This window comes from Gallus gallus, chromosome 1, assembly GCF_016699485.2.
Source record: "Gallus gallus isolate bGalGal1 chromosome 1, bGalGal1.mat.broiler.GRCg7b, whole genome shotgun sequence".
Lineage (NCBI taxonomy): Eukaryota > Metazoa > Chordata > Aves > Galliformes > Phasianidae > Gallus > Gallus gallus.
The window spans coordinates 22,985,862-23,008,106 of record NC_052532.1 but is presented as its reverse complement, the minus strand read 5'-3'; the positions used below and the strand labels follow the sequence as shown (position 1 = coordinate 23,008,106).

General features: G+C 47.4%; 2 protein-coding genes across 28 annotated transcripts in view; both read right to left on the bottom strand.

Moving 5' to 3' along the window:
- Positions 1–205: 205 nt before the first annotated feature.
- Positions 206–2,514, bottom strand: FEZF1 (FEZ family zinc finger 1). Its single transcript, XM_003640347.6, has 4 exons — positions 1,700–2,514; positions 1,443–1,577; positions 1,047–1,179; positions 206–575 (listed from the first exon to the last, which is right to left on the bottom strand). The coding sequence occupies exons 1-4, from the start codon at positions 2,489–2,491 to the stop codon at positions 286–288; spliced, it is 1,350 nt and encodes a 449-aa protein (XP_003640395.1). The 5' UTR covers positions 2,492–2,514; the 3' UTR covers positions 206–285.
- A 7,405-nt stretch (positions 2,515–9,919) lies between these two features.
- CADPS2 (calcium dependent secretion activator 2) overlaps positions 9,920–22,245 on the bottom strand; it is a 301,879-nt gene continuing 289,553 nt past the window's right edge. For all 27 annotated transcript variants that reach the window (XM_040649118.2, XM_040649128.2, XM_040649125.2 and 24 more), the window contains 2 exons: positions 14,921–15,025; positions 9,920–10,889 (listed from right to left, as the gene is read on the bottom strand). In XM_040649118.2, coding sequence (XP_040505052.1) covers positions 10,719–10,889; positions 14,921–15,025 — 276 coding nt within the window. In that variant the 3' untranslated portion in view covers positions 9,920–10,718. The remainder of the gene's footprint in view (positions 10,890–14,920; positions 15,026–22,245) is intronic.

Genomic DNA, 22,245 nt, shown 5'->3' with positions numbered 1-22,245 from the left:
AGGTGCAGCATTCCCGGCCCGGGTTAACACAGATCCCAAATAAATACAGCAGAAATTGGCTTGACGCTTTTCTTTCTTTCTTTCTTTTTTTTTTTTTTAAACCATCTCTCCACCTGAGATGCGACGACGACCAAAAAAAAAGAAAAAGAAGAAACAAAAAAAAAAAAAAAAAAAAAAAAAAAGGAAAAACCGAACCAACCAGTCCCATATAAATGTTAGTGGCGACATAGAGCATAACACACGGAACCGCTTAACGGGCGCATGCAGGGGGCGGGCGCGGGGCGCTCAGGGCTGCGCGGGGCCCGGGAGCAGCGGGGGCGGCGGGTCGGGGCCGCCCAGCTCGGCCGGGGGTCGGGGCAGCCCCATGGCGCTGTCGTGCAGCTTGCGGACGTGCTTCTTGAGGTCAAAGTTCCGGCAGAAGCCTTTGCCGCAGGTGGGGCAGGTGAAGGGCTTCTTGTCGTTGTGGGTGTGCATGTGGAAGGTGAGGTTGTACACCTGGTGGAAAGCCTTGTTGCAGATATTGCACTTGAATTGCTTCTCCCCGCTGTGGGTCAGCTTGTGGTTTTTGTAGTTGCCTGAGGAGCGAAAGAAGAGGGGCAGGGTGCTGAGAGCCGGGCGCTGAGACGGGGTGGGGAGGAAGGGGTACGAGCAGCCCCGTCCCATCCGCAGAGCCCGGCGTTAGCAGGAAACGACAGCCCCCCTCCCAAAACAGCTTCCCCCTCCTACGGCATCTCCGTCCCAGACACGGAGGGAATTATCGAGTGAAACAAAATGGCATAAATCGCAAAAGAAAATGAACAAAACCGGCCGGAGCCCTCCCGTTAGAGCCGTGAGAACAACGACGGCTGCCGGCCCCGGCACTCGGGGCACAGGACACGCGGCCCCCGGCACCCCTGCAAAACGAAACCCTAACCCGGGGCTCACAGGGGACGGGCGGGGAGTGGCGGTACCTCGGAACGAACCTCGGTCTCCAATAACGGCAATAAACAGAGAAATACTCTTCCCACCCTCTCCCCACCGCCGGTGCTGCCGGGGCCCGTCGGTACCTTTCTGGTGAAACCCTTTGCCACAGAATTCACAGACAAAGGGTTTGTAGCCGGCGTGGATCCGCGTGTGCGTGTTCAGGGTCGAGCTTCGGTTGAAGGCTTTGCCGCACTGGTTGCACTTGTGGGGCTTCTCCTGAGGGGGGAAACAAACGCGGGTCACGGCTTTGGGGCGTCTGTGTGTTTGTTCGGCTGTTTGCAGCTGGCAGCGGCGCTCAGATGCTCGGCGCTCCCTGCGCCGCGCGGGGAGACCCGCCGTGCCCACGCGGCAGAAACCAAACGAAATCACCCCGAAGCCGCGGGCTGAGCCCCCCCGACCCCCTCCCCCGGCTCGGGCCTCATCGTTCCGAGCCCCGCACGGCGCCGATAACCCCGCGGTTGCGGTGAGGGAGCGCTCACCTGCGTGTGGATGATCTTGTGGCGGCACAGCGTGCTCGCCTGCCTGAAGCCCTTCCCGCAAACTTTGCAAACGAAGGGTCTGGCTCCCGTGTGCACCGGCATGTGGCGAGTTAGGTTATAGTGTGCATTGAATACCTTCAAAGTGAAAGCGGACAAAAGAGAAGAGCGCGGTTAGCGACCGAGGGGACGGCCGCGCTGAACGGCGCAGAGCGGAGCACGCGGCGGGGACGGGAGGGAGGCGGCGGGGCTCTACTTGCCTTTCCGCAAACTTCGCACGTGAAAACTTTGGGCTTGCTGCTCGGCGAGCCGCGGCCGAACTCCGCGCTCTTGTAGGCGATCTTTTCCGAGAGGATCTGGGCGCTCTCCTTCATGTAATGCTGCAGCTGCGCCTGCGACAAGTCCTTGAAGGCCACCCCGGCGGGGAACTTGTCGGCGGGCGGCAGCACCAGCTTGTTCCGCTCCGCCAGGTACGCCTTGGGCTGCGGCTGCAGCGGGGAGCTGAGGAAATAAGAAGCCACCGGGTGGATGTTGACACCGGAGGCCGGGTGACAGGGGCCGTCGCCTCGGTTGAAATAGCACAGGGCTCCCATGGCGTGGAAGGAGGAGTGATTGACCACTCGGGGTCTTACCAGTTTGTACTGCTGCAAGGGCAGGGCGTCGCGGGGGAAATCTCCTTTCAGGCTCAGGGCACAGTTCAAGAGATCGCCGCAGCTGAAGGAGGGCGAGGAAGAGGAGTCCAAGGGCGCCTTCCTGGGCTCCGCGCCCGCCGCTTTGCCCAGGGGGTCGTACGCCACCGGCACGAAGGGGATCATGCAGGGGATGGAGGAGCCGAGGTGCAGCGGGTGCTTGGCGTCGCCCTTGGCCGCGGAGCCGTGCAGGAGCTGCGGGACGGGCACGGAGCGGGGCTCGGGCGTCCGCGCCATGATGCGCTCGATGGAGAAGGCGAGGGGCTTGGGAGTGCCGATCATGGTGCTCCTCGCAGAAAGGCTTTCTCTCGCCGGAGGAGCCGCGAGGATTTTGGTCGCCGTGTGATGGCCACTATTGTCCATGGCTGGCTCTCGTTTGTTCGCCCGCTTTGAGCCGCTTTGGTAGACGCCTCTTTTTTTTTTTTTTCCTCTCCCCCCCCCTCTCTCTGTCACTCTCTGCCCCTTCTCTCGTCACCGGTCCGCACGCACGGGGAGCGGCCGCCGCCGCACCGGCGGAACCAGCTCAGCCCGGCGGACTCACGCCAGCCCATCGCGGCGCACTTTGGCGCACCAATGACTCGGGACAATCGCTACTTATTCCTATCAATAGAAAGTGTTGTGTCAATAACGCAGCCGAGATCTCGCCAATCGTTAACTTCCAAGAGGAGAAGGTAAACTAGATAATTGCTCAATTCGCTTCCAACAGTCAACAGGAAAAGTTTTTGCCCCCCCAGCAAGCGGCTACTTTTCATTGGCGCCCGCACCTCCCCCGCCCCGGCAAGGAGGCGGCTCTCGCTCCGCGCCCCTCTCCCCTCTCTCCCGTCTCCCCTCTCTCCCTTCTCTCCCGTCTCCCCTCTTTCCCTTTTCCCCTCACCCCTCTCTCCCTCCCGCTCTTTTCTTTCTTTCCTTTTTTTTTATTTTATTTTATTATTATTATTTGCAATCTGCTTAACCAGGCTTTAGAGGCCAAGCAAATCCGAGATCAATTTTCTTGTTTGGCTTTAAGTGACATCATCTAAAATCATTGTCCAAGTGCTAAATAGGGATGTGAAACCCAATTCGAGGGCAGGCGCCGGGCTGTTTGTCACACGAGGCGCTGCGAAGGAGCGATGCAAGGGGAAGCGCTCGGTTCTTGCCACTTCCCAGCCCGAGCTCTCTTTGTGTGTGGGTGTGTGTGCGGCTGGGAGCGGGAGGGAGACGGCTGCGCTGCTCCTGGGGCCTTTCCGGGCTGCTCGCTGCTCTCACGAACGGGGTCAGGCGCCGGCGAAGCCTTTGGGAAACGCAGCGAAGGAGACAGAGGGAAAGCGGCGTGGGGCGGCGGGGAGGTCCCGGCCGCGTCCCGCAGGGGCTGGAAAGGGTGAACAGGAGCCTGGGGCTGGAGGAGAAAGGACAGGCGGGAGGACGGGGTGCCTCCAAGATCTGAAACACCATACACACGTCTTCTTGACTGTGTACCTAGTGTGCATGCGGGTTCCTTTATAAATATACCGTAACAGTCCGTAAATCATGCGCGTGCAACACAAATACCGAAACCTCTGGATTGGTATAGGTGCTGCAAGAAATATACAACACACACATCTCGCTTTTATACATACATATATATATACACACACACCTAAAAAATACACCATCTATATGTATATCTGTGTACACCCAGCCGGGTGCCCCCCCACGTGTTTCAACAGGGCTCGGCTCGGCGGCCCAGTTCCGGACGGGCAGCCCCAGGGCCGCGATCTCAGCTCGCAGCGAAGCGGGCGGTCGAACGAGGACGGCCGTGGGGAAGGTGCTTTGTGTCTTCGCCCCCGTCCCACCCCTTCCGCTCCCCCAAAACTAAGCTCGGGTACAGAACAGGCTCCCGTTCCGTCTGTCACTGGGCTGCTCCCAAGTCCTCGGGAGCAGCCGAGCCCTCTGGCCGGAGCAATCCGTCCCAGCCGCCCGCAGGACCGGGGCCCGGCGGCACTCTGCTGCCGAAGGCGACGAGATCCGGCAGCTCCGCGTCCGGGCCGTTGCCGCTCCGGGTCCCCGCGGGATGAGGACACATAGCGACCGTCGCACGACGGCATCTCCGGCCCGGCTGCGAGCTGCACCCCGGCTCTGGGCTTGCTGGGAGACGGGGGCACGGAGGAAGAAATGCGGCGCAGAGAGTCTCTCCCCTCACCCTCAGCGTCCTGTCCATCCCCTCGGGGCGCTCCCGGCTGAGGACGAGCCCAGGGCGGCGAAGGAGCGAGCGCTGAGCCGAGCCGAGCCGCGCCTCGGCCTCCTCGGCTCCGCTCCGGCCCTCCCGGCAACACGGACAGAGGGGTCGGGCCGCACCGCCCCTTACCTGCTGCTTCCCTCAGCGGCAGCCCCGACCCGAGCCCGGTGTCACGGTGTCACCGCGCGGGGAGCGGGGGGCTGCGGCCGGGCAGCGCTGTCCGCCCGGTGCCCGCCGGAGGAGAGTGTCCTCCTTCAGAGCAATTTACATTTAATTCAATCGAGGCAAATTTCCTCTTGATTGCTGCTGAAGGAGGGAATTATTGTTGAGTGGGTTTTAGAGGCTTCAAATCCCATATACTTAATATGTTAACAGCTTGCTCTTAACTGGTCTTTTTGGGATTGACTTTTTGACATGTGGCTGAAAGTAAAATATGTAGTGTCATTCGAGCGGGGTAAATATCCCAAAGCAGCAATTACGGCCCCGCCACTGCAATTACAGCGGCCTCGGAACGCGAGAGAGACCCCGAGAGCAGCGCGGCTGCGGTTATTCGTTGCTTCCTTACGGATGTGCCTCCCTCGCTCTCCGCAGCACGCAGGAAAACTTCGCTTCACAACGAATTATTGCACGGCGGTATAAAAACATTTTATTGACGTTTATTATTCTTATTATCACTTATTTTTTTTCGGAAGACACCGTCTCCCGGCTCAGAAGCGGAGTTTCGCTGGTGCTGGAGCTGCCTGCGGCACAGACACCGCAACCTCGGTGCCGAAGCCCGTTTCCAGCCCTGTCCCGAGCCTTCCTCCGCGCTTTGGACAGCTCCAGCGCCGCTCCCTCCCGTCCCTCCGCTGTGCTATTCGCGAGGCGGCGGCTTCACCGCCCTTAGCGGTGCGGAAGGAACCCCCGCCCGGAGCCGTTCCGTTCCGCTGCGCGGATCCCGGCGGCTCGCAGCGATCCCGGCACCGGGCGGGGGCTCCCGAGTGCCAAAAGGGCCGCGGCAAAGAAGGGCAAAAGTTTGGCCTCGAGTTGATTTCGCGTTGCGCCCGGGGAAGCTGCTGTTCTCTTTTTCCCCGTAATCGGTTTTGTGTTTCATTCGCTCCTAAGCTATGTTCTTGATATTGCTCACTTGCATTATGATCACAACGTATCTCTCCGCGCTCTCAAAATCCGAATCAGCGGCGAATTCATCTCTGCGTCGGGATTATTCCAATCCGATCCCAGAGGCGATTAGAGGGAGGTAAAATACCGCCCAAAGCCTAATCTTTAATTTCTTCCTCCTTAATAAAATGAATAATTCCATTGCGTTTCTAAGTAAAAAATGAATTGAAAAGGATAATAACTTCGCCAACCTTCTGTTGCGCGCATTAAGCTCTGCCTGGAAGTGTTTTACCGGGCGGCAGCGCGGGGCCGCCGCTCCTCCCGCGGGCGCTCTTCATTTCGGCTCTCGGAGGACCGCGGAGGTTACGGACGACGCTCCTCCGGCGGACCCGACTGTAATTAAGATTTCTACCGTCGAGGTCCGTTTCTAACGCCGGGGCTGTTCTCCCTACGCAGCGGTTCCCGCCGCCCGGCTTTGTGAAGGGCCGCCCGCTCGGCCCGGGACAAAGGCTCCCAACAGCCCTCACGCTCTGGGCACAGCCGCCCCTCAGCCCGCGGTCCCCGCCACAGGGAACCAAGGCGGGTCGCGGTCTCTGTGAGCCGGCCCGGCCCGCGGGGCTGCCCCTCGCTCCGTCCGGGGCCCCCGTGCTGCGTTTTGAAGGGCGACCGAAACGCACGGGAACGGAAAGCGGGTGACCCCGACGGCTCACCCGTGCCGTCGGTGTAAAGGGGCCATCCCGGCCCCGTCCCGCCGGGATCCGCCGCGGGGCACCCCGGGGTTCGGGGCAGCGGGCTCCGGTTGGTCGGGGCCGGACAGCTGCGGGCTCCCACCGGCATTTTCTCAAAAGTCGGAATAATAATATATATCTACATATATTTGCGTACTTTTTATGTGCGTACTTTTTGAGTCTCCGCACAGCCTCGCTGTGCAGTGAGTGTGAGTCGGCGTCCCTCTGGGTAAGTTCCACAGCGCGGAGCAGGATAAAATACTGCCGTTTGTAACTGAATCCGTCACAAAAGAAAACCCGTTGACACCGACCCGACAAGTGTTCGCGGAGGTAAAACAAAGTGTCACATCGCGGCACGACTCACGCAGGCCCCTCTAAACCGTCGACCGAACCGGGGCAAAAGGAGCCTTTTCGCGCTGGAAGCCCTTAACCACAGCCGCCCGAAGTCGGCGCTGACCCCGCGGAGCGCTCCCGGCCCCGCAATCCCCGCGGGCGGCTCCGAGCGCAGCGGTCGCCCCGCTCATCCCGGCGCCGTGTCCGGGGGGACGGCGGTGCCGACTCTCCGAGGGCCCTCGGCGAGAGTGGCGGGGAGGGGCCAGCGGCAGCTGCCACCGTGAGTGACACCTCCGCACTTGTTCCTTTCCCAGTCCAGCAGCGTTTAGCCCCGTTCCCGCTAAATGAACGCCTCGCGCTCTTTGGCTCGGGGAAACTGTTTAACGTTCAGATTCCTGAACAGGATCGGGAGCGATTAACAACTTCTTTTTTTGTTTGTTTGTTTGTTTTTCTCCAGGCGTGGTAGGAGCTAACCTGGAGCAAAGCGGAGCGCTGCTCGGCTGCGCGGAGGCACTGTGCTGCGTTGCCAGCACTGCGCTCGGTGTGCGGCACCAACGGGGCTCGGCGCAGGGCTAACCCCGCTCCCGTGCTCCCGGCTGGGAGAGAGCGAGAAACCAAATGAGAAGGGTGCGAATAACGAAATTATGGGGAAAACAATAAAATGCACCAAATCAAAACGCCCCGCTGCTGGACGGCGCTCCGCTGCGCCCGGCGGAGCTGCCCGGGGACACGGGCACAGCCTCGGGGAGCAGCACCGCCCCTCCGGCCAACGCCCGCGGGTGGGTTTGGCTCCGTCAGAACGAGGGCCCCACGCCCAAAGGAGCCCGAGGGGCGCGGAGCTGCGCGGCCCTCCGCCTTTTCTGCCGTTCGGCACAAAACGAGTTCCGCTCCCCCTTCGGGACGCGGGGTTCCCCGTTGCTGCCCGGGTGCTCCCATTTGCCTACAGTCGTTTGGCTGAAGGGCCCCGACCCCGCCCGGTTTCCCCTGGGGCAGTCAGAGGAGAGGCGCGCTGCCCTCGCACCGGGCTCTGCCCGTTCCCAGCCCCTTCTGTGCCACCAACACGCAGAGAGCTAAACGGAATGAGACCTCTCCTTCCCAAGCAGGAAGAGGCTGCCCGGAGCCTCCCCGGCTCTTCTCGACGCCCGCACACCTTGGGGGGAGAAGGGGGTGGGTTAACCTGCATTAAAAACGTACATAGAGGGAGACCTTATGTCCCTGTCTGCCTGCGAGGCTGTCACACAGATATTGGCCTTCTCAAGCCTGGCGTTGGTTCAGGGTTTGCAAATGCAGTTTCTAAGAAAATATGGGAGTTGATGAGAAGTAGAATGACCTTTGTGGTGCTGTCATTTCAGTACCTGCCTTCCTGTGATGGGTGCTGTGCTGCCTTGCTAATAATAATTTACCACATACTTCACATCTGAGTTAATTTTTTGAAAATCACAAACATCTCGTAACCTCTTCATGGCCACATCATCTTCTGTTTCTTCATCTTTTGATTCATGTTTTCTTTTCCCCCACTACTTCTTGCCTCACCTCTGTCTTACCAACAGACACATCAAGCAAGTACTGCACTCAAATGAAATTGTACAGCCAGGCAGGTCTGAAGCCAACTCACAGCTCAGGGGTTGTAGATCCAGCATCTGGCTCTATGGGGTCTGTGATCCAGGGCATCACCAGTGCAAGACCCTGTGCTGAGCTGGGTTGAAGTCCTTGGCAGAAGATGAGAGTCCAGGTGAGATCAATCAGGACTCTTACAGCTTGTTAGTCCTCTTGACAGGTGAAACTGCAATAACCTGCTCTATAGGTTATATATCTTTCTCTGCCCAAATAAGCAGGGAGAGAGAGTTGTCAGCATTACTAAGAAGACCTCAGTGTGGCAACAACTTTTTACAGAGAACAGACTCACTGGGAAGTGACTTACAGTGCTGTTTCCCACAGTGCTTTTGGCTATCAGGGCTGGCAGATGGGTTCCAGCCCTGGGCTCTGCTGGAGGAGAGCTGAGCCCAGCCCCTCTCGGGCTGTGCTGAGAGCAGTCACTCCTGTCCCATGGTTCTAGCTCTCACTCCAGATTGTTAGTGACACTGCTAGTGATGCTGTTAGTGGCACTGCTAGTGACTTACTGAGAACAGTGTCCAGTTTTGGCACCACTTCCTTCCCTCATGACATCTCAGAGACTTAAAGCTCTCCTCGTGTCTCCACTGGAGAATACCCTCAGCCCCATCTACTGGGATGATGGGAACTGGGAAATTCCTGTGGGCCCCTTAGCCAGCAAAACACAGCTTTTGGCTTTGGGCAGGTGGTTGGCACACTTCACAGGCAATTTATTGCCTCCCTGTGTCAATGGCTGCCTGCAGGAGGCTCAGCTCTCAGCACAGCTTTGTGTAGATGCCCCTGCCCCGATCTGGAGGCCTCAGCCACCACTATGGTGAGGTCTGTCCTGGCCTATTCAACAATAGACACCTCTGTAGGGTCTCAGGAGCGTAATGGTGGGAGAGAGGAGGTCAAGCAGGGACATCTTTGCCAAGGCAAGCACCCTCTGGCCTTCACTGGGCTGTGAGCTGGGCACTATGCTGGGTGGCCTGGCTTCTTCCAAGCCCTGCTGTAGGCTGCAGCCAGGCAGGCTTTTGCTTCAAATGCTGGCAGCTTTCAGGTACTGACACCCCTTGGATGTGGGAGCAGGGAGAGCCTGGAGAAATGCTAGCAAAGTCCAAGCCAGCACACCCACTTAGGTGTCTGGGGAATGTGAAAAAAGCTGCCAAGGCTCCCTGTGCTCTCTCTAGGCCTGAGCTCAGCAAAACTGGCAACATGAATGAAAAGAGATTAAGTGAACTGCGCTGCAGCAGTCACCTCCCACCATCCTGCTCCTTGAAACTCACCTTACACCCCAGAGAGGATGGCAGCGGTAGGGCACTACACCTCAGCACTTCCAGTCTTGAAGTCCTATAGCCTGTTTTTGCAGGGAAACTTCACGTGAGCCTCACAGATCCTCAGTAAGTCCATCAGCAAAGACCCTCTCTTCAAGTGTAACTCCAGGGCTCAATAAAGAGCTCAGCATCCCTTCAGGTATAATTCTCCTGTTCTGTGTTGTCTCTTATTCTGTCTACACAAAACTAGGAATTAGTCACGTTCTCTCTTGAAACCAAGACCAAAACCAAACAAACCTGAGTTTTTCACCAGCTGTGAGTTTGGGTTTAGAAAAATTTGAATTCTTTCTCTCTCACACTGAAGGCATAGGAAAATGGACAGCGAGCACTGTCTGTTCATCTATCAGTAAGGGTTTTTGTTTGCTTTTCCTCTTTACAAAACCATCGTGTCCCTGGATATTTGTACTCCAAATAAATCTGCTATATAAACCATGTGATAAACCACCCTATACACAAAAAATGATCCTTCAAAAAAGCTCATTCTCTTGAGGAATCCGTACAACAATTCAGATGGTTTGAAATATTGAAAACATCTTTTAATTGTAGAATTCTATACAAACTTGGATAAATACAGAAATGATCACGACAAAATGTGTTCTTATTGCCTGAAATTTTTCACAGAAATAGAAACATTGATGGCAAGCTTACTGACATCCAACACGATATCTTTAAACTTGCAAAATGAATAGACACAACGGCACTCCTAAGTAGTGTGTATGGGTTTGACTGTCCTTGAAGTCCTACCACTTACATACCAACCTTAAGATACAAAGAATCAGAATTAAAATTTTTAATGCACATCACATAATAATGTAAAATAAAGCACACACACACACAAAAAGTAAACAAAGTGTCATCCTGAAAAGACACTATTTACTTTTTTCTTTTACCTAGGGCAGACCTATTCTGAGAACGATTTCCTGTATAGTTGCGTTGTAAGTGAGGCACACAATTTGTTTTCTGCACAGGACCAATATTCGATGGAGATACAAGAACAAATGGTAACGAACAAAAGGGGAGGAAACATAATCACAAGTGGAACTCAAACTCCATGCCGGTGTTGCAGCCCTAAGCAAAGCTATACATTAAAATATGCTACAACCTTTGTTCTCAAAGAGTCCTTGGCACTTTTCCTCTGATAATCTTACTTTCAGTATTTTAAAAAGTGAGCAAATTACATTTCTGCGCCTATATCATAAGGCAAAACTATAAACGCAACTACAAGGACAAGTTACCAAAGAAAATCCTAAGCCAAAGACAACCCCCACCCTCAAACCACCACCCCAGCATTCCAAACACGTGGTGAAACACTATCATCCTTCTTCTTCATCACTGTCTTTCATCGTAATGCCCTGAAGTCCTCCTGCGTCTGTGACTGAGACGGTGGCTTCCTCCACGGTCAGACGGCTGTGGACAGTGTCATAGGTTTTACTGTTCAGCGTTCCTTCCATCACACCTTGCAATCTGAAGTCTCGGTAGGTTTTCTGTGGCAGAAATAAAACATCCTGAATTGGATGAGCCACCTTCTACTGCACCGTGGCCATTTCGAGCATGCCTGCAGAGCAATGTCATTCCTCCTACATTTATGGATCTATCATCTAGAATTTGCTGAAGACATGTGCTGTTTTAGCAACTGCACTGTGTGAGGTTTCTATAGCTTAACTTAAAAAACAACAACAACAAAAAAACAACCATAGAATCATAGAATGGTTTGGGTTGGAAGGAACTTTTAAGATGATCTAGCTCCACCCTGCTGCTATACGGAGGGACACCTCCCTCTAGACCAGATTTTATATTAGTTTGAACTCTATGAAAAGAATAGACTCAAAGTGACTTATTTAACTTGAAAACGCAGCAGTCAGTGACAGTGATTCTGGATCCACAGAAAACAATTCCAGCTACAATAAATCATGAACATTTTTCAAAGAACACTGCTATTTGACACGCTTAGACAGACAAGATGCTAAATACTTTTGCTTGAGTGCTCGAGCCCATGGTCATGAATATGTAAATATTGTTAAAAAAAAAAATCCTGGAAGTTGTTCATCAACTTCTGTCCCTTGAGCACGATTTTGGAAAATAGAAACCTTTCTTGGGCATCAGTTTCTGCCTACATACGCCAGTCCCCCATGGACCCTTTCTACGTATTTGTCTAGCAACGGTACTGCCTTTGCTAATGACAACAACAGCAGAAATACTGCCAATAGGCTCAGATCATAACATTTTGCAGGCATAACTTTGCAAAAAAAAACGTACCAGGGTAAGCAAGACCAGTTTGTTTCACCTTAAGAACACAAAGAAAAGAGTCCTCAAGCTACACTTGGATGGTAATTTCTTTAGGAGACTGTGTTGTGTACTACGGTTCTATAACTGTATGCAGACCTCTCAGTAACTTCTTTTTGTCTAATTTATTCAATAAGAAGCCAACCAAGAAGCTTTCTCAGTGCATACTGCAATGTGAACCTGTATACAGTTGGTTCTGTCATTTCACAGTAAATGTAGAAGTCTGACTTTCTTCAAACTATAATTTTATTTGCATTTATCTCTACATTTATGCACCAAAGGTAGAGAAATAAATCAAATCTTAGATTATAATCTATATTCTAAGATGTAAAAGTTTCTCAGGTGCCTATTGCAATCAATGTTCATTTACATTATAACTCACGTACAGTTTGAGACATATCTGCATCTTTTTTTTTTTTTTTGCAACTTGGCAAAGCTTTGTTTCCTTGGTAAGGAGCCTTCCTATGAACCAGAAGGCATGACTTTTTCTTTGATTATTTGGTGAGTGTTGGGAATAAAATGGTTTTACTTACTGACACACATGGGCACATGGAAATCCATCTACTCTACCTTCCTTATTTTTTAATCAGTAATATGTTTGTAATAACCTTTCCCAAGTTACCCTACAAAGTTTAAGAAGGATAAGCCTTTTCTTTTCACTATGATTTCTCAGTGTGTATGGAAGAGGCTACAGGGAAAAGAAAATGGATAATAATTAAGAGCTATTGGGCCCATTCGTCTGCAGGAAGAGACTGTGCACAACTCCTAGAAAAAAAATGAAAGGAGAAAAGAGCTGATCTTGTTTCACTCCATACTTCAAAGAACTGCAAAAGACACCTCTCAAAATGGGTAACGTTCAGCTGGGAAAACTTTTTTTCTGCCGCTCTATCTATGATGATTATTTAAACCTTGTCTGAATCACTGAAACTGAGATTTATTTGACTTTCCCAGGTCAGCTTCAGAGTCAATGGATGCAGCTTATGTTTTGCTCACACACTTCTGTGAGTACTCTGCCTGGTCTTTTTCAAGTGCCACCATTGCAGTCCCTTTTTATAACACTGAACATTCAATTTCCTTTTATGCTGTTAACAGGTCCTACAACAATTTCTTTCTGTTTTACATTGTATTCCTCCCATTCTCAGTCCAGCACTCTTGGGTTCAGTCATTGCTCTTCTCTTGACATACTTTTGCAGGATAATAATGTTCACTTCCAAGTTTAATTTTTCATTTCTCCCCAGCTTTCCTCTTGGTCCTTGACCTTTCTTTAGTCATGTCCCTCTGCATGTGTCTCAGACACCTAAAGATCCCTTTATGCAGCATCCCTCCATCTTGGATCTAATGAGAATGAGCAGTTTTCCTCTGGCCATTCTTAATGATGCCACCACCTTCACTGTGACCAAACATGGAACAATCATCCACTGTTTCTTGACCTTTAAGAATGACTTTCTACCTTTTTTTTCTTCTTCTTCTTCTTCTCCTTTTTTTTTTTTTTTTTTTTAATTTAACTATTTTCAGGAGCTGCTGAGACAACACAGACTGCCAGTTTTGCCAAAGGCAAACAGAGAAATGCCTCCATTCACTCCATGGAAGAATGCTGCCTGTCCTGATTGAGGCTGCTCCATTGAAAGCTTATCATACACTGCTTGTTTCCCAGTGGCCTCTGCAGTGGGTTTGTTCTTCCAGTTCTGCCACCTTCCACAGGCGGTTAAGGCCTTCTACCTTCCAGTACATTGACCAGAACACTGTCTACAACTAACATCACTTTCTTCAACCTATTGTGTCTGCAGATAGTGCTATGCAATAACATGCATGGAACATACATGCAAGGTAAACATGCATACAGGCACAGAAAGGCTACTGCTGTAGCCAGTGTGATCCCATTGCCACTGGGAGCACGTTTATTGTGAACAAAGCTAACCTGTATGCCAGGCTGCAGAACCAAGGTCAGCTGCCTGTGCTGCTCATTCATCTCCACTTCACAATTAATGATTGGTCTGAAAAGAGTACTTTTCCTTTAAACTCTCAGGTTATATTTTACTGGTATGCTCAAATCTGCCCATCTCACTGGGCACAGTTTAGATCCTGAAACACTTTTATTCTTGTTTCCTGCTACATGGGAAGAGCTTTATACCTTTCGTAAGAGCCATTAATTTCAGCCACAAACAGCAAGCTGCTTTTGCCATTTTGGCATGCAATATAATGAAGAGCCAAATCCTATTCCTAGGGATATTGGTCGAAGTCAGAAACAGCAAAGCTGAGTTCGAGTGGCTTAGGGAGGTATAATATTATTATGACTCTCTCTCTTCCTCTCCTTTTTCTTCTTCACCATCTTCTCCTCCTCCTCCTTCTTCAAAACTAGTGAATTCTTAAAGTTCCAGTTGCAATCCTAGTGCCTACAGGTCAAAATTCTTCCAACTTAACAGTCTTGCATGAACTTCACTAGAAAATCGCTTGGAGAAATGGAGGTTGTCATTGATGGCGGGTGCTTCTTATTGCACATTCACACACATAACAAGGATGTTCAGAGTTAAACAAGACAGAACTTAAAGGAAAAAGTTGTGAAATGGCTTTCCTAAGGGTATTCATTAATATTTTAAAAAGTGAGTTACAAAGGAGCTTTCTTTTATGGTAAGGTAGCCCATAATTGCCCACTGCAAGCTCTTCTGCTCTTCACTTGGAAAAAATTTATGTTGGCTGGTGTACATGACAGGATTGGAGTGGAGGAACTGGTATTTCAACTGATACTGATGCCAGAGCATGAAAGATTAGAAAATGGCATCTAATGTATTGAATATTGTTTTTCATTTGAACCTTGTAATCACATGTGCATAAGAAAAAGAATGGTTACTTTTTCAGAGAGTGGGAAAAAATGGAGAAAAACAGCTTCTGTGATTATTACGGTAAAATAACAACAACAAAAATCAGTACAAACAATGATTTATTAAGAATAGCAGATAGTACCATTGTACAGCTAGCAGCAACCTCTAAACATTCACTGGAATTGTCACTGAGGCCAGAATGGTTGAAAATTATTAGTGCACATAAAATTAATGTTAGAAGTTTTAATAAACTGTTTTTCTTCTCAAATGTTTATCAACTGAGGGGGAAAAACAGTAAAACTACAAAAATCGATGGCTCTATTTCACAATTTTCAACTTTTTGGGTGACCAATATATATCCTTGCTAATGCATCTTCTCTTCACTCAGCGTAACTCAAATACATTTTATTTACCTTAACGATCTTGATGAGAGTCTTCAGCTGGTAGATGTGAAGCTGAAGGTCTAATCTATCAGCCAGCCACATGCATATGACCTTCATGGAGCCGCTATACCATTGCTGAAAAAGAGGATTAAAAAAAAAAACAAACACCAAACAACCCTGAATTATTCATTTAACAGATTTAGTAATGAGAGGTAATGAAACACTTTGAAATGATCACAGATCAGCACTTGAAGTCAACAATCATATAATTTCCCATTAAGAGAATTGCACGGGTCGGTAGGAAATCAAATAACTTGACCCAGACTGTTCTTTGCATGAATTAGCAACTGCTATTTTATTTTTCAGCTATAATATTTTCAAGCAAAATAGTGCTATGTGCTCAGCTATCTGTCAGTGAGAATGGACATTAAGTACACACTTATATGAGCTAGACAGCAAGGGAAAAACAGGTAGGATGACACCCTGGGAGAGAATTTGCAACACTTAGATTTTCTGATACAAACCAGAAAACAGCATCAAACAGAATAACGACTCTGTCTGATTTCTTTAACATCTTTTATTATGGAACATTTTGAGAAATATGGGGAAATTGTATTCCTGTGTGGTCAAAACAACCCTTCACCCTGCTGAAAATCAACACGTTCTGGTTTTGCTTTATGTTAATTACCAATTATAAATGCAGCCTACCTTATTTCCTTTTCATATCGTAGGCATGGGCATGTTTTCACTCAAAGCTCCACAAATGGCTGTGGCAAGAATGAGCTCTCTGATGCTGGTGTCTATGTTACCGCAAAAAAATGCTCAGATCTAAATAGCTACTATAGAAGTTCTTCCCCATTAACTGGATTAAAAGAGATTTTACTAAACATAGTTGCAGCCATTTGCCTTCCCCTCCTGTAAAATACCAACCAGATGTCATTTAGTCAAACTGTAAAAAGGAGGGGATTTTTTTTTTTTTCATTTTAGCAGTGAGAGATTAGAAGAGTTTGTGTCGTAGCTCTGTTTCTACTCACATTCCCCACAGGGAAGAGGCTTACGTCCTTTTCTAATGTGATTTCCCGTGTCTTTAGAAAAAACATAGATATGCAAAAAAGAGGAAATCTGGTGTTTTAAAACACAGCCTTTTTACATGATATGCCTTGCAAAATAATTCAAAAGAAGGCTCTTACATGTCTCGTTAGCCACTTCTACGCTCACAAATAAAATAAAATATATACGGAAAACAGGGAGGACAAATCACTTGTATGGGATGTAACAGTAAATAAAACTAGAATTCTTTAATCAAAAGGGAAGCTGCCTGGAAAAGTTTTAAATACCATAAGCACATGTAAATACTTTTTCTTTACTGGAAACAAAGTCTCATTTCATCGTAGCCGTCGGTTTTAAGGTAAGTTTGAAATAAGAAGGAAGATTTTCATGTAATACTGACTTCTATTTAATGTGTTCAAATATATTTTAATTATAAACCAATGGAAATAAATCATGTTTTCTCCATGCAGTAAAGTGAGCAAACACACCATACACACCTTATAGCAGCAGACTGTACATTTCATAAAAGTGATTTGTTTTACTGAGTAAAATATGGGACCGATAGGTATAATATTGTTTTTTAATCCCTGACTGGCATTCTCATATGATTTGTATTATTTCAAGTGTTACACACATGCTTGTTTTGCTTTCCTTCATATGTACCTGCAAAATATTTTTAACGTGTCAGAGTTGTTAGGAAGTGGCAGCTCTGGGATGACAGGTGTTGTGTGCATACAGATGTCTGGAAAACAATATACAGTTGAGCTGATTCACTCCATGAACTCTATTGATCTAATCAACATGAAAATTTGTACACCAAGCATTCCACCTTTGTCTGCAGAAAGCTGAGCCCAACTATTATAGTATCACACGGACTCTACAGTCGTTGATAATAATCAATGCAGAGAGGATGATTTTAGTAGTGGAGTTTTCTCAGCAGTGATATTCTTCTATAAAAAAAGTAAAATAAGAAATCCAATAACAGCTACAACGTGTTTGTTTTGCAACAAACGAGTGGCAGAAAGCAGAAGAGATGGAAGTTGCTCATACGATCAAACTCCAGGCAGGGCTGAAAATCTCATCACCGGTTGCCCCCACTGACGCATCACGGAGCACAGACCCAGGCCCCATTTCCTGACTAAACGTGTTTTAAAGCCCAGCCAGATAACTTAATTAAGATAGATGCTGTTCAAATTAGGCTCTCTATATATACCTGTGATATACTTCCTTGTGTCGAGAAGAAAGCTAAGAAATTGGAGGGGAGTAATTTTGCTTCTCAAATATGTGAGTTAGATAACATAGCACGTTTTCCTGACTACTCTTAGTATATTAAGCTGTGAGTAAAAATGGTTAATTCAATGATTGTGAAGTGATACTATGGTACTTTGCTCCTCTGAACACATACACTGCACAGAAAAAAGAAAATAAGAATTGTTAGAAAAATATACACTCTTATTTTGAAGACTTATTTTAAATAATAAGGTCTTCCTTGGACCTTGGTCTCTCCTTGGAGGTGGACTCCAAGGGCACGCGTTCTGACAACCTTGAGAACGTCTGAGAGGCAGGGGTGCATCCACGGAAGCCTACTGCAAACTCACAAGGCTCGGCAATCTGACGATGGACCTTTACTACGCTGTTTTTAAGTAATAACAATTGAAAAAAAATCCTTCTAAATGGCTTTAAGAAAAACAAAAATCGCATTTTTGCTAATAGTAACAGCATCGGAAGGACAGGAGGACCCTGGCAGGTGTCAGTGATACAGCCAGCATTGGTACCGTATTCTTTGCAAGAGTAAAACAGTGTTTGTTATATAATTTTTGCACATCGGCACATAACAGCAGCCAACCACTTTAACAAAAATATGTTTGCCTCCCTGCTCCCCTCCTCTTTTTATTCATAGCTCATCCAGCTCCTGTAAGGGCATGCATTACTCTCTTCATTTTCTTGAGATACCTCTTTTGAAGTAAAAAATAAGAGAAAAGGAAAGGCTAGGGTTGACTCTGTGAGACCCCTGTATTTATTCACACTTATTGTGCATGACTGTAGACTGGTAAATCATATTAGCAGCCCGTCTCCCCATCAAGCTGCTACTTGCTTTCCAGCCCTGGGAAGGTTCAACAAATCAACAGGAGCACGGAAAACAGAACATCAGTCTAATCTAGTGTTTAAGGTGAAGTTTTCAAACCCAATCTAAGAAGATCTTTAGAGCAAGCAACAAGCTGAAGGGCTCAGAAGGTGGTATTGACAATGAAAGAGTGCTGAAATATTGAGAAGCGCAGCACTTGTGCATTTTTAATAACAAGAGGGTCAACAAGGACACAGCTCCCTCAGTGCCAATAGTTGCCACACCAGGGCTATAAACGCTCTCAGTTCATCAGATTTCTTAAACAGTTCATCAGCTTTCTTAAACACCCTAAACCCCCTCAGCGGACCTTTAGTCTTAAATTAACAAACCAAAGCAATGAAAGAGGGTGCAGCTTGAATGGCCAGCATTGATCCCCAACGGGGCTCGGCACGGCTACAGGCACTGAAAAACTCTCCCCATTGTGGGGAGGGATTGACAAACCTCCTGGCCTAAATAGTCCAGCTGAGGCAGGCTGGAGGCACGCAGCTGTAAAGGGCTCCCCGCGCCCCGCTCCCGCGCTCACAATGCACCGGGCAGGAGCTCTTTGTCCAGCCCAGACTCTGCAATTTTCTAACAAGGATTAAAGTTGTTTCTCGGCAGGGCCGGTGAAAAGCGATTTAGCAACATACCGTGCTTTCTTCAGGCGAGTTAAAGAGAAGTAGTTAAGGAATTTCTTTATACTGTTGACTGGTTGAAACACAAAACAAATATATTAAATATTCACCATCTTTCTGGGTGCCTGAGCTATCACGTTTGCAGAACGCTTCAATTAAATATAACACTTCTCGGCTGAAAGCAAGCACTTCAGATTTATTTTTGAAGTTTGATGAAAAGGTACAGCTGTTTGCCACCTGGAAGGAGGCTCAATACGTACTAACACACAATGCCTCGCTCCTCCTAGGCCTGGTATTCCTAGCATCTGATACACAGGACCCCATAGAGCTTCTCTATCTTAGCTGCTCTTGATAAATGGGAACTGTTGAAATGCTTTTTCTGCTGAATGCGGCAGGGGAACAGCTTTTCTAGGAACCACATTTTATCGTCCTTCCAAAGCATTTACCTCACCCTCTTTGGAACCGAGTCGCTGAGGTGAAAGTGGGATGTTTTTACTTCCTTTGGCTCTACATTTCCTCCTAGGAACAACAACCAAGTATTCTTGTTGAAGAAACTGCACATCAAAGGCAGTACAAGCTACAACATGGAAGACATATTTTAAGCATGCTAAATTTAAGTGCTTAAACTCCTGTGGCCATAGTTCTATAGTATTTTTATCAACTTTTTAATAGTTAGCATTAATAGTATACTGAGGAACATTAAAACATTTAAAAATTGTTACTCGATCTAGGAATAGAGAAGTTATTCCTTTGAAATGCAAACAGCAAAAGTCAGAAATGAGTTCCTAATTTAAGATTGAAGATTTATTTCCCTCTTTGTAAGCTATCAACAATCACACCGATGTCCTTTGTTAAGTGCTAATGCTAATGAGTGGAACCAACGTTATTTACAGTGCCTCCGAAAACACTCTGAGGTTTAAAAGTTACAGCTGTATTTTCAAGTCTATGTATAACCAACATCCACCTAAGTGAGGATTTTCTCCTAAACACTGAAGAGTTCACAGAGTGTCCTGCAAAAAAACTGGGGAAGGTTTTCTCTACCTCTGGGCCACCATGACACATTGACACATCAGAAGGTGCTCTGCAAAATGGCTGCATCTTTTAAATACATCCAGGAACAACAACAAAAGGAATGAAGTCAGAAATAGTAATTAACATTCAAAATATCTCTGAATTTATGCAGAAATTAAAAATATTTCTTTGTTAAGTAAGAACAACAAAGTAACTTTGCACAAGGTGTTACTGCTGTTCCCTCAGGTTTAAGTAGTTAGTTGATTAAGAAAGCCCAAGAAAGCACAGAGGGCTGGGGCAACTAAAGGTAGACACGGACAAAAAAAAAAAAAAGAAAAAAAAAAGAAAAAAAAAATCATACATTTGCATCTAGAAATGTTGCTTGCACTCTCTTCTCACCCCATCGACTCAAATTCCCAGAACAGATGATTTCTGATCTGGTTAAAATAACCACTTTTTTTTCTTCTGGAGAGACCAGAACTTGTTGACTTGATGCAGTCCCTTCTCAACACCCCTTGCTGTGTCTTTACGGTCCTGGGAGGAACAAATTATCTCCCCAGTGACTTTTTTTTTTGCTAGGTTGCACTGGTCGTAAATGTGGCTCAGCCTGTGAGGCGCTTTCAGTTGCATTTCCAATGAGGATTACTGTTTCAGTGATCAGGAAATTGAAAGAACAGAAGATGGGGAAACCTCAGAGAAGAGAAAGGCCTCAGACTAGAGCTTTCCTGCTCTGCTATCAGCTCCAGGTGGCTTCATGGTGACAGCCCATGCCCTTCAGCAACACATCATTCAGCCCTGTAAGAACATGACTTCTTGTTATACACATGCTCAGAGTGTCACAACATAAAATGTTGAGTTAGGTTTAATTCTGAGCATCCCCATAGTTTATGGTACCACCCCTGAAAAAAAATTGAAACCTCAGAATTTTGCCTCTCTGGGAGTCCTGTGCAAAAATGGTATTTTTTCTTTTCAGTATTTCAGCATTATTATGATGAATATGGGGAGAAAGAGCTGACAGTACAACTGCGCAGAGAGTCAGAATTCTATCTCCAGCTTACGGACAAGGCTCAAGCACTTCTTCACCTACACTTCTTTTACATTTATTATATCCAGGACACATTCGTTTTATTATTTACAGCACTTAAAATATTTATAATCAATACAAATACTAAAACTTAAATGTATTCTTTCATCAAATAACAATATATATCCTCTAATTTTCAGGCATGAAATCCAGAAGGTTTCAGGGCTACCCTTTGCATTCTCTTAGGTGCTCATAAAGTTCGAGGAGAATAATACTGCTTTTGGGGATCACCATGTCACTACTTCTACTACTTTTACAATTCCTATTTTTTTTCCCCTAGGAATATTCATTTAAAAAAATGAAAAGAATAAAAATGAGTCTAAGCATGAGTGGAAAATTCCTGGAGTCAACCTTATTGGAACCATGGCATTAGTGAGCTTCACAAACAAATGAAGCCTTCTCCCTACACTAAAAATCAGATGTCTAAGGCCCTGGATCTAAAAACCACAAATGACTAAATCAATATTAAGTTTAACACAAATAAACTCTATTTATCTACAGTCCCCCATTTCACGTCAATTCCTTCCCACATTTTCATTAAGAACCTGTCCAAAAGTTCCCCTATGGCTGTGTCACTCATTTCTGCTGTCATGGTCTCAAGCCTCTTGTTCCCTCACATGCTCCTTCTTTGCACCAAGCCACTGAAGCACAACTCTTCCTCCCCACCACCGTATTAGGGTTCTAATGCTATGTCGCACTTACCAAGCCATCTTCCTGAAAATGTCTCAAGCTACAAAAGCTTCCATGTTTTGCTTCCTCCTACAGGCCTGAAATATTAAGCTAAACTTTGAACATCCAATTTTGGGATATGCAAAAATGTTCACAGCCTAAAATTCCAGCTACATGCAATAGGAAAGGAGAAGTGAGAAAGAAACCACATACTGTGATCTGTTTCAACACATATGTCTTGTGATACAAGGATCAGGACTGAGATTTCCTTAGTTTGCTGATTTCAAATTATAAACTCTGTTTATGCACAAGGCACATCATTCCTCTCCTCTCCTCTCCTCTCCTCTCCTCTCCTCTCCTCTCCTCTCCTCTCCTCTCCTCTCCTCTCCTCTCCTCTCCTCTCCTCTCCTCTCCTCTCCTCTCCTCTCCTCTCCTCTCCTCTCCTCTCCTCTCCTCTCCTCTCCTCTCCTCTCCTCTCCTCTCCTCTCCTCTCCTCTCCTCTCCTCTCCCCTTCCCTCTTATTTTCCTGAAATAGCACATTTCTGATGTACAAAAAGTGTATCTTTCAGGAGGAAAGTAAATTTCTCCCATTTTAAAAAAGGCTTATAATTAGAAGCTGACTAGTTGCTATGGAATTGCTGCCAGTTCACAAATAAACATACATATTTATTACAAAACAGGCAATCCTCAACTCTCCATACAATGCATACAATATTTATTCTACTTTATAATGCTCATGACCTTTGTTTTTTTTTCTTTTTTTTTCTTTTTTTTCTGGCTTCTTCACATATGGTGGATGCGC

Excerpts from the sequence above, each read along its gene's own strand:
- FEZF1 (XM_003640347.6), bottom strand. The coding sequence starts at position 2,491 with ATGGACAATAGTGGCCATCACACGGCGACCAAAATCCTCGCGGCTCCT. Across the intron at positions 1,180-1,442 it reads ACAAGATCATCCACACGCAG|GAGAAGCCCCACAAGTGCAA; the intron begins GTGAGCGCTCCC and ends TTCCCCCCTCAG. Across the intron at positions 576-1,046 it reads CAAAGGGTTTCACCAGAAAG|GCAACTACAAAAACCACAAG; the intron begins GTACCGACGGGC and ends TTCGCTCCTCAG.